At 42.9% G+C, this 11,911-nt stretch overlaps 1 protein-coding gene across 2 annotated transcripts; it reads left to right on the forward strand.

Moving 5' to 3' along the window:
* The first annotated feature begins 4,512 nt into the window (after nt 1–4,512).
* On the forward strand, nt 4,513–10,704 carry TRIP6 (thyroid hormone receptor interactor 6). Of its 2 annotated transcripts, XM_044005501.1 has the most exons (10): nt 4,513–4,764; nt 4,897–4,914; nt 5,101–5,207; nt 5,312–5,437; nt 5,652–6,032; nt 6,731–6,827; nt 6,947–7,116; nt 7,447–7,625; nt 8,071–8,191; nt 8,359–10,704. In XM_044005501.1, the coding sequence occupies exons 1-10, from the start codon at nt 4,659–4,661 to the stop codon at nt 8,488–8,490; spliced, it is 1,437 nt and encodes a 478-aa protein (XP_043861436.1). In that variant the 5' UTR covers nt 4,513–4,658; the 3' UTR covers nt 8,491–10,704. The 2 variants fall into 2 exon arrangements, with proteins under 2 accessions (XP_043861436.1, XP_043861437.1); XM_044005502.1 differs by lacking the exon at nt 4,897–4,914 and having other exon boundaries at nt 5,125–5,207.
* Nucleotides 10,705–11,911: the final 1,207 nt, after the last annotated feature.

Raw genomic sequence — 11,911 nt, forward strand, 5'->3', positions numbered from 1 at the left:
GTTGGAGAAGCTGTGGAAAAATTGAAACACTAATGCATTGTTGGTGGAGTTGTGAACTGATCCAACCATTCTGGAGAGCAATTTGGAACTGTGCCCAAAGGGCTATAAAACTGTGTATACCCTTTCATCCACCAATCCCACTACTAGGTCTGTATCCAAAAGAGATTTTTTAAAAAGGGAAAAGATCCACATTTATGAAAATATTTATAGCAAAGAATTAGAAATTATGGGGATGCTAATCAACTGGGGAATGGCTGAACAAGTTGTGGTACATGAATGTAATGGAATACTATTGTGCTGTAAGAAATGATAAGCAGGGAGATTTCTTTTTTGAGGTTTTTCCCTTTTGTTCTGATTCTTCTTTCACAACATGACTAATGCAGAAATATGCTTAATGTGATTGTACATATATAACCTATATCAGATCGCTTTCTGTCTTGGGAAGGGGGGAGGAAAGGGAGGGAGGGAGAAAAATTTGGAACTCAAAATCTTATAAAAACAAATGTTGAAAACTATCTTTATATGTAACTGGAAAAATAATAAAATACCTTTATGATTTAAAAAATATAGAAAAGCAATAATAAAATGCATCTTTTACTAATCACAATGTAATAAAATTACATTCAATAAAGGGCCCTTGGAATAATTAAAAATTAGAGACTAAATAACATATCTTTAAAGAACTTGTGGGCCAATGAACAAATTATAAGAACAATAGAAAATCTCATAAAAGAAAATGACAATATGTGACAAAATATCAAAATTTATGGGATGTAGTAAAAACAGTTCTTAGGGAAAAATATATATTGCTAAACACTTCTAATGATAAAAATGAGAAAGAGGGGCAGCTAGGTGGTGCTGTGGATAAAGTACTGGCCCTGGATTCAGGAGGACCTGAGTTCAAATACAGCCTCAGACACTTGACACTTACTAGCTGTATGACCCTGGACAAGTCACTTCACCCTCATTACCCTGCAAATAAAAAGAAAAGAAAGTAAAGGAAAAAGAAAGATCAAATCAATGGCTTGGGTATACAACTAAAAAAAACTTAAAAAGCAAAATTTTAAAATCCCCAAATAAGCAACAAAATAGAAATTCTGAAAATAAGAGATTAGTAAAAATGAAACAGAACATTAAATGAATAAAATTAGGGCTTTTTAAAGAAAAAATGAACAAAATAGTTAGATTTTTAAAGAGAGTAGCAAACCAAATAGTTCAAATAAAAAATGGAAAAGAACTCAGCAATTGAAAAAATAAATTAACCAGAAACTATTTTCCCAATTATATGCTAACAAAATTCATAACTTAGAAGAAACAGAAATATTTATAAGAATATAAAATACCCAGAAAAAGAAATTGAACAAAATATTAAAAAAAATAAAGAGCTTCCAAATGGGAAGAACTATAGAACCAGATAGATTTAGAAGTACTTCTATCAAACTTTCAGAGAACAATTAATTTTACATTACAAAAACTTTCTGCAATAATAATAATAAAGAACTCTTCCAATATCTTTCTATGATACAATATTGTCTTGATATCCAAACCAGGGAGAAATGAAATAAACAAAGAAAGCCATAGGCCACCATCCCCAATGAACATTGATGCAAAATGTTAAGGTATTACAAAGTAGATTACAACAATATATAAGAAAGATTATATCTATGGTAAAGTTTGGGTTTAAATGAGAAATGCAATGTTTGTTTAACAAAAGGAAGAGTATAAATAATATTAATCATAGCAATAATATAAATAATAAAAACCATATCATTTTATCAACAGATGATGTCAAACAGCATTTGTCAAAATCCAGCACCAATTTCAATGAAAAACTCTAGGAAGCTCAGGAAAAATAAAGGGACCTTTCTTTAACATAGTAAACAAGAGCTTTCTAAATCTAAATGTAAACATTGTATGTAAAGATAAAAGTTATAGACAGAGGAAATAAAATTGCTCTCTTGTTAATAATAGGATAATTTGCTTAGAGTACCCTAAAGAGTGATCCAGTTTAAGTTCATTGAAACAATTCGACAGTTGAAGTATATAAAATAAATATATAAATCACCAATAAAACCAAGATGAAACTTGAGTCCAATAACACTCTTTGCAGAAATAATGACAGACCTCACTGAAGAAACTAAAAAAGACAATATTATCTAAATTAATCTATGTATTCAGTGCTGTACCAATCATATTACCAAAAGAATATTATATAGAGATAGAAAAAAAAAGGAAATCCATATGGAGGAACAAATGTCAAGAATCTAAGGGTAATAATAATAATAATAACTAAAGGAATGGGTTTTATCAGTATCAAATTTCAAATGTTGCTATAAAGCAGTAATCTTTAAAATAATCTGGTCACGGTTATAAAAGGCCAACCATCAGAACACATTAGGCATGAAATACATAGAAGCAAACAAATGGTAGTATGGTTTATGAAAATACCAAGGATCCAGGTTACTGAGGGAAGAATTTGGTATTTGACAAAAACAAACAAACAAACAAAAAAACCACCACCATCAACAACAAAAAACCTACTACAAGGGGGCGGCTAGATAGCACAGTGGATAGAGCACTGGCCCTGGATTCAGGAGTACCTGAGTTCAAATCCGGCCTCGGACACTTGACACTTACTAGCTGTGTGACTTTGGGCAAGTCACTTAACCCCCATTGCCCCGCAAAAAAAAAAAAAACAACAAAAAAAACCCCCCCAAAAACCCCAACCTACTACAAAAACTGGGCAACATTTTGACAGAAATTAGGTTTAGGCCAGTGCTTTACAGTATACATCAAGATAAGCACTGAATAGATACATGACCTAAAAATAAAAGGAAGAAATTACCTTTTAGATATATAGATAGATATGTTCATGACTAAACAAATGATAAAGATCACACAAGATAAAATGGACAATTTTGATTATTTGAAATTTTAAAAGTGTTTGCACAAATCTAATGTGGCTAAAATTAAAAGGGAAAATAGGAAAAATGTCTTTGCAGCAAATTTCTCCAATAAAGACCTCATATCCAGGATAATTAAGGAATTGATTCAAATTTATAAGAATAAGAGCCATTTCCCTATTTACAAATAGTCAAAGGAAAAGAACAAGCTGTTTTTAAAAGAAGAAATTCAAACTATGAATTACCATGTAACAACAGCTGTAAATCACTAAAAATTAAAGAAGTGAAAATTAAAGCAGCTCCACCCATCAGACTAGCAAAGATGACAAAAGAGGAAAATGATAAAGGTTGGGGAAGGGAATTGTAGGGAAACTGGCACTAGTGCACTTAATGGAGCTGTGAATTGGTCTGACAATTCTGGAAAGCAATTTGGTACGATGCCCAAAAAGTTACAAAGGGGGTGCATACCCCATAATCCAACTATTCCAACACTTGGCCTGTATCTCAAATAGATCAGAGAAAGAAGGAAAGGATCTAGGTATACAAGAATATTTTTAGCAGCTCTTTTTGTAGCAACCAAAAACTCTGTAACAGAATATTATTGTGCCGTAAGAAATGATGAATTTGACAGTTTCAGTGGAAAACTGGGAAGGGATGCTGAGTGAAGTGAGAACAACAAGAAAAACAATTTATAAAATGCCAACGTTATATAGATTAGACAAAATGTCAAAAATTAGACACTCATGTTCACCTCCTGCTGGATCTCAAATTGTCCAGCAAAGCAGTAATCGTTAAAATAATTTGGTCATGGTTTAAAATGGGAGAGATCAAACGGTGGAACAGATTAGGTACACAACACACAGAAGGAAATAAACATAGTATCATAGTTTATGAAAAACCCAAAGACTGGGTAGACCAGAGAACTTTAAAAAGCAGAAACAAACATTTTCAGAAATGGCCAATGTAGGAATTTGTTTTGTATGTGAATGAGGACAGTTTTATGGGGCAGATTACAAATGCATTTAAGTTTATATATATATGTGCATATATATGTGTTTGTGTGTATATATATACATATACATACATATACACACACACACACATATTTGTTTTTAAGAAAGGAAGTAGAAAGACTGGGGCTGGGGTAGTGTTGGTACTCCTTTTTTACTTGGCCATTGGAAGGGAGGGAATGGAAAGGTGAAGCTTGGAGGGCTCTATGAGATGCCAGGTAGAGGAGGGCTTTGATCTGGTGAATCCAAGGATTCACCAAGCCATCAGAAGTCCATCTCTTTCAGTCTTCCTTTCTTCAACTCTGAGCCCAGGCACAGCCCCCCATCCCCTCAGGACCTCGGCTCCCCTACCTAGGTGTCTCTCTAAGCTTCCGCCAGCCTCCATCCCAAGCTCCCCGGTAAACCGGGAGAAAGTCGAGCTATAGGAAGGGTCAGGCTAGAGAAGGTAGAGGGGAAGTTGGTGAGGGGCTGGGGGGAGGGGGGGAGAGGCATGGAAAAAACGGAGTCTTGGGCCACCACGTGACCCTCATCGCTTAGGAATGTAGTGATGTCACCGGGGGCGTGGCCCTCCCCAAAATTGGTGTAGAAGAAAAAAGAGAAGGCAGGAAAAGTTTCTTCTCTTTCCGAGCCGGAGCTAGAATCGGGGTGGAGAACAGAGAAAGTCACCTTCTTGAGCTCTGGAAGAACGCGACTCCGGAGTTCTCACCCGCTCCTCCACTCCTGGGGGAGGGCCGCAGTCTCTGCCATGTCTGGCCCCACCTGGCTTCCCCCAAAACAGCCGGAGCCGACCAGGCTCCCCCAGGGAAGAGCGCTCCTGAGGGGCACTCCTGGCCCCTCAGTCCACGGAGCAGGTAACAGGCATGTCCAGCCCAGGACTCAGGGAGTGGAGAGTGTCTAAAGCCTCTCTAGTCCCCGTTTCCCGTCCTTAGCTCCCTATTTTCCTTTCTTTTCCTAATCCCCTGCTGGAGACCCTAGCACCCCAGCCCACCCCCACCCCTGTAGCTCAGGTCTCACTTATTACAAGTTCCTTTCTCTTAACACCTGGGCTGTGCTGAGACAGGAAGCCTCGGGGAGTAACGAATCGGTCCCACACCACTCCTTCCCTTGTTCCTGGAAGCCTGCTTTTCTCTTCTCCTTTCGTATTTGCTCCTCCCCTAAGCAGCGCCTTAACCCCACTTCATGTGTAGTCAATTCCTACCATGTTCCAGCAGAGCAAAGCTATCAGGGCCCAGGCCGACAAGAAGAACAGGCACCAGTTTTGGGGAGATGCCCTGGAGTCTCCCAAAGCACACAGGTGGGAAGTAGAAGGATTTTGAGGTGGGGACTTGATGTTTGGGTTCCGAGGAAGAAGATGCAGAAATTTCCTTACTCCTTTGTCTCATTTCTTCTTGATCTCAGGGGCTTCGGTCAGACAGGGGAGCCATACACCTAGGAAGTCTGGATGCAGAAATAGATTCATTGACCAGCATGCTGGCTGACCTGGATAGTAGTAGGGGCCATGCCCCATGTCGTCCAGACAGACAGGTGACTCCCTCCCAGAATCTTCATCGTTTGCCTCTCCAACAACATATTCTTGGAGAAGAGAAGGCTCTTTCTCCTCATAACTTCTTCAAGATGCCATATCCCCTAACCTTTTCCATTCCAGGGGTTTTGGGTTGTCATAATATATGAGCACAGAAGAAGTACAGGTAGTCAAAGTAGATCCCACTCATCCCATGCTATCTTTATTTCTTTTTAGGCATATGAGCCCCTTCGACCCCCTCCCCACCGCATGGGTCTCCTGAAACCAGGTGGAGGAGTGACCACTCCACCTAGGGTCCCTGCCCCATCTTATGGAGGCCCTACCCCTGCCTCCTATACTACAGCCAGCACTCCAGTTGGCCCTGCCTTCCCGGTGCAGGTGAAGGTGGCTCAGCCTGTAAGGGGGTATGGACAATCCTGGCGGGGTGGCCCTCAGGCCTCTAGTCCACCCCCTGCTCCTTACCCTTCTTCCACCAGTTGGGCTGAGTCTTGGGGGGTTTCCTATGAGGGGCAAAGAGAACTTGGGGCCAAAGAGGATAGTGTTGGAGCCTCTGGTCCAAGAGGAGGAAGAAGAACAGGAGGAGGATATATACCCAAGGTGAGTCAGGAAGACTGTAATGCTTAGGTCATTGTTGGGAAGTAAGTGGGAGTGATTCTAGAGTAGGGGTGGCAAAACCCTTTGAAGGAAAGGTGGGTATCTGGGAGAAAGGGAAGAAGCAACCTGAGGGCCCAGGGTTGGCTAGATTCTTCTTCCCCTTTCCTTGGCTATTGTGTTAGAAGATGAGAGAGGGGGCAGCTAGGTGGCACAGTGGATAGAGCACCGGCCCTGGATTCAGGAGTACCGGAGTTCAAATCCGGCCTCAGACACTTAACACTTACTAGCTGTGTGACCCTGGGCAAGTCACTTAAACCCCAATTGCCTCACTAAAAAAAAACAACACAACCCCCCCCAAAAAAACCCACAAAAAAATGGTGTTTATAAAAAATAAAAAGAAGATGAGAGAAACCAGGCAATTTTTCTCATGGGACGAAAACAGGGTTTGGGGCTCAAGGATCCAATTGTGAGTTCCAGCTCTTAACACTTAGTGATTGTATAAATCATTTCACTCCAGCTTCCTCTTCTTTAAAGTGAAGATAATCATACTTGCCTTATCCACCTAAGGAAATCCCAAAGTGCTATTTAATGTAAGCTTTTACTATGATATGGTTCTCTGCAATTCTTAGCTTCTTCTTCTTGGGGATTTGGGGGCAGAGGAGATTGAACTTCGTTCTTGTCCCCTCTTCCTATACCCCCAGGCTGCCCCCAGCAGGGCCCCCCCTGAGGAAGAGCTGGAGAGACTAACCAAGAAGCTGGTGCATGACATGAACCATCCACCCAGTGGAGAATACTTTGGTGAGCCAGAGTCTTTTTTCGGGGGGATGCAGGGATGTTCTGGTACTCTCTAGACTAAATTGAACCTCTCTTCTCCCTTCTCTTCTCCCCCCCCCCCCACACCCTGCCTTGCTTCTTAGGCCGATGTGGGGGCTGTGGGGAGGACGTGGTAGGGGATGGTGCTGGAGTTATTGCCCTTGACCGTGTCTTCCATGTTGGTTGCTTTGTCTGCTCCACATGCCGGGCTCAGCTCCGGGGCCAGCACTTCTATGCAGTGGAGAGGAAGGCATATTGTGAAAGCTGCTATGTGGTAAGTGACAGGAGATCAAGGTTCAGAGTAAATGAAGATTTAGGGTCAGAAAGAATTTCCAGGCTAGGGAAGCAGATAACTTAGTCTACAAGGGGAGCCAGGTCTGAGTGGCTGGACTATGGTCTATGCTAGGCAGGGTCCATATCTTTAAGGTATTCCCTAGAGGGCTCTGGGGGCTGAAGTGAGGAATGGGGAAAGCCTTGGGACTTGGTTAAATGCCAAGGTCATCACCTTGGAGCACTTGGAGGTTGGGAGTGTAGACACTTGGGTTCTGTCAGGGAGTGTGACTAGAAAGTTAACTGTGGGGCTGCCCTGTCCCTTCTTCAACAGTCTACCCTGGAAAAATGTTCCATATGCTCCCAGCCTATCTTGGACCGGATTCTACGGGCCATGGGGAAGGCCTATCATCCTGGCTGCTTTACTTGTGTTGTGTGTCACCAAGGCCTTGATGGCATTCCCTTCACAGTGGATGCCACCAGCCAGATCCACTGTATTGAAGACTTCCACAGGTCCTGATGGTCCCTCCCTCTCTCAATCTTTCCTTCCCTGTGGTCTCAACAACTCCATTCCCCTACCTATGCCAGTTCCCCCAAATCTTTACCCCATTCTTATGAATCATAGAAATGATATAATGTTAGAACTAGAAGAAACTTGAGAAGTCACCTGGTCTAATCTTTCATTTTTACAAATGAGCAGACTGAGGCCCACAGAGGTAGGGCTATGACGGACAAGGAAGTGGTAGAACTAGGTTTTGAACCCAGATCTGTTGACCTCAAGTTGGCATGCATTCCACTGCACCATTCTAACTATGATTCTTCTGTCTGTAGTATTGTTTTTCCCCAAAGCTGTACTGTTTACCTGTTGATTTGTCTTCTCCATCCTTTGTTCCACCTCCCTGTGTCCCTTTTATCTTCTATTCCCTTGTCTCAACACCCTTCTCCACTCTGCCCTCAGGAAATTTGCCCCTCGATGCTCTGTGTGTGGTGGTGCCATCATGCCTGAGCCTGGGCAAGAGGAGACTGTGAGGATTGTTGCCCTTGATCGAAGTTTCCACATTGGTTGCTACAAATGCGAGGTCAGGGGGGGTCTAGTCTGGGCTGGAGGGTTAGGGGGTGGGGAAGTGGAGGATATAGCTGTAGGCAATGTGGGAGTCCTGGGAACAGGGAGGCAGAGGACTAATGCCAAGGTTTTGTTGTCTCCCTGTCCTTTCTTCCTCCCTTCCTCTTTCCCCTTGCCTCCCAGGAATGTGGACTGTTGCTGTCATCAGAGGGAGAATGTCAGGGCTGCTACCCCTTGGATGGTCACATACTATGCAAGACCTGTAGTGCTTGGCGAATCCAGGAGCTCTCAGCCACTGTCACCACTGACTGCTGAGATTCTCCACAATTGTGACCTGCCAGCATGTCCTCCTAACATTCCCCTACCCATCTTGCTCCCATTTGTAATTAGATGCTAAGTCTCATGCCCCTTACCCCCAATCGTTACCACATAACTGCTGAACCCCAGGACTACTTCCTCTGCCTGTGAGGAGAGCAGGAATTGCTGGACCAAGGAGTTGGATTGCTATCATACAGGGAGGGGAGTGGAGAAAGGTGCAGGGGAGGTTGGGTTGAAGCTGATGGGGTAGTAGCTTGGGCTGTAGAGGCAGTCAAAGGGCTAAATGCTTGGTTTACAGGGTTATTGGACACCTGGGTTCTGGGAGGAAATAGAACTGGAAAACTGATCCTGAGATTGTCCTGTTTTGGGAAGAGTGCTACCCTAGAGGAAAGTGTTTCATGGGCTCCAAGCTCATCTGACCCTTTGGGCCATGGAAAAGACCTGCCATCTTGGCTATTCATTATGTAAGAGAGGACCTTCTTTAAAGTAAATCCTTCAAGGCTGCAAAGGCCACCAGGCCTGGCAGCACAAAGGAATAGGGAAAGCCACAAGGATTTCACTTAATCATAGACTCCCAGAGTTACAATGGATTTCAGAGGACACCCTTACCTCAGACATCTGGTCAACAAGCATTTATTAATTACCTACTATATGCTAGACACTGTACTAAGCATTAGGGGAAACAACATAAAAACAACCTCTACAAACAAAACTATATACAGGTTAAGTTGGAGATAACCAACAAAGGAAAGGCACGTTAAGGGGAATGAGGAAAGGCTTTTTTTTTTTTTTAAGTGAGGCAATTGGGGTTAAGTGACTTGCCCAGGGTCACACAGCTAGTAAGTGTTAAGTGTCTGAGGCTGGATTTGAACTCAGGTACTCCTGATTCCAGGGCTGGTGCTCTATCCACTGCACCACCTAGCTGCCCCGAGGAAAGGCTTCTTATTGAAGGTAGGATACCTGGGACTTCAAGAAATCCAGGGAAGCCAGGAAGTGGAGATGAGGAAGAGACTTGCAGGCATAGGGAATGGTCTGTGAACAACCACTGAGCAGGGAAATGGAGTCTTTGGAGCAAGGAAGAGCAAGGAAGAGCAAGGAGGCCAATGTCACAGGATCAGAGAGTACTTGGGGTAAGTAAGCTATAAAAAGATTGGAAAGGTAGGAAAGAGCTAGGTTGTGAAAGGCTTTGCCAGAGGATTTCATATTTGATCCTGGGGGTGATAGGGAGTCACTGGAGTTTATTGAACATAGGAGTGACATGGTTGGACCCATGCTTTAAGTTGGTCACTATTGAGCGGAGGATGGTTTGGAGTAGGGAGAGACTTAAGGCAGAGACCAGCCAAAAGACTATTGTAATGGTCCTGAAAAAAAATTCCTCTAAAACAACACTTAGAGTAGTACCTAGCACATAATAGGCACTTAATAAATATTTTTTCTTTGACTGATGCCTGACAAGAGGTCCTCCAGCCTTTGCTTAAAGACCCCCATTCTCTCATACCAGCCCTTTTGGATAGCTTGAATTGTTGGGAAGCTTTTCCTTATATCAGACACAATTTGCCTCTTTGGGGGCTACCATTCGTTACCAAGCAGAATAGTTTGGGAAGAATGCTGAATTAGGAGTCAGAGAGAGAAGCAGGGTTTGAATTCTAGTTATACCATTTACTTTGTGACCTTGAGCAAATAAATCACTTGAACAAAATGGCCTTCAAGGTCCTTTGCCTTTGTAAATCTATCATCCTAAGGCTAATGAAGGCACTCATATTGCTCTGTCTTGTCTTTTTTGGCTAAATAGCCCTAATTCAAGTCCTTATAGGGTGGGATCCTGAGGCCCCTAATTGCTCCTCCCCCACCCTGCCATACTCTCTTTGACAACTAACTTCTCCATTCCCCCGTTGCCCTAATAGAGTGTTGCACTCCCAGTAGCTTTATTGGGCTCCTTAAGCTCCTACTTCTAGTTTACTTTTGCCTCCTGGGAGAGGAAGAGATTCTCTATACTCAAAATAGGCATTATTTTAATGAGAGGTGGGGCAGAGGGAATCAGGTGTTCCTGCTGGTTGGGGCCCATGTTTCTCTCTTTTCCTCAGCCATTCTCCTCCTTCCCCAGGATATATGGATCCTCCACATCAAGATGCTGGCAAAGATAAGTTAGAAACTGCGTAATTCATAATTTTATGAGTAAGGCAGAAATTTGGATAACCCTTTAAAGAGAGTTGGGAGATGTGGCCTTGAGGGGGGGGTGGGGTTATGGAACCAATAAAGGGATTTTGTGATTGAGATGACAGCTAGTTCAGTAATAGCACAAAATGGTGGTGGGAAGTTGAGATAGAATTGTTGTGGCATGCTCCCCACACCATCCCTCAGCCCCATCTCCAGTTGCTAGGCTCAGCCCTTGAATAGGGAACTCTTGGCCAGACACTACATCTAATGTTTAAGATTGAGGCAGAATGATGCTGGAAGACATCCCTCTCCACTATGTATCTTCTGCTAGGTGTGGGGAGCAATTCTACCTCCACTACATTGGGGTGGGAGTATCTCCAAAGAAATTAAACCTTGGAGAGAAGCACTGAAGGGAAGGGGGATGATGACCACAAGTTCTGTGAGAAATAGGCATATATTGGATTTCCAATAAACCCTGTTGCTTGGAGGGGGTGGGGATGAGGGGTTGGTCACTGAGAATAGGTAAGAGAAACTATTTCATGAAGGGAAGATCAGTCTACAAGAAAGTGCCCAAGAGGTAAAGTTTAGGACATTCTGAGGGAGTGCACATGAGTAGGGAAACCTTGGCTGAAAAATTCTAGGCTTTCTCCATTCCACCTGGATTTCCAAGAATGTGATCTCTCTTGCCCCCTTCCATGTGTGGTTGGTTTCCCATATTCCCCTCCCTGGAACCCAGAGAGGGATAAGGTATGGGAGGAGGTAGCTACCTCATAGCTTCCCATATGGGATGGGGTCTGACTATAGTCAGGGCTGTGTATTAACCTAAATCCTCAGGCTATGTAGTGGTGATTAGAGTATACTCCATTTTTCATTCATACTTCTACCTTCCCTTAGGGAAAACAAATAACTTGCTTGCAATGAGTGGGACCCAACCTTGGCCTCTTAACCAGAAGTCTGCATCTGAGAGCTCTTCTACCCAACTTCCACATAGAGGAGTCACTTGAAGTCAGGAAGAAATTTTTGAAAACCTAGAATTCATTTATTCTATAACCTTCTGGCTGCTAATAGCTAGCAAAATTGTCTTTGCCATAAGGAAAGCCCCTCATGACCCTCTGCCAATACTGGCTACTGCTTCAGCTGATCAATTCATTGGGCCAGGAGGAGGAAGTGAATACTTATTCCCAATTGCCACTTTCTGCATGCTCTGCTAACATCATTCCCTCCCATGAGAATTTTTGGTTGTTTGTTTTTGTTTTTACAA

The sequence above is a fragment of the Dromiciops gliroides genome, chromosome 4 (assembly GCF_019393635.1).
Source record: "Dromiciops gliroides isolate mDroGli1 chromosome 4, mDroGli1.pri, whole genome shotgun sequence".
Classification (NCBI taxonomy): domain Eukaryota; kingdom Metazoa; phylum Chordata; class Mammalia; order Microbiotheria; family Microbiotheriidae; genus Dromiciops; species Dromiciops gliroides.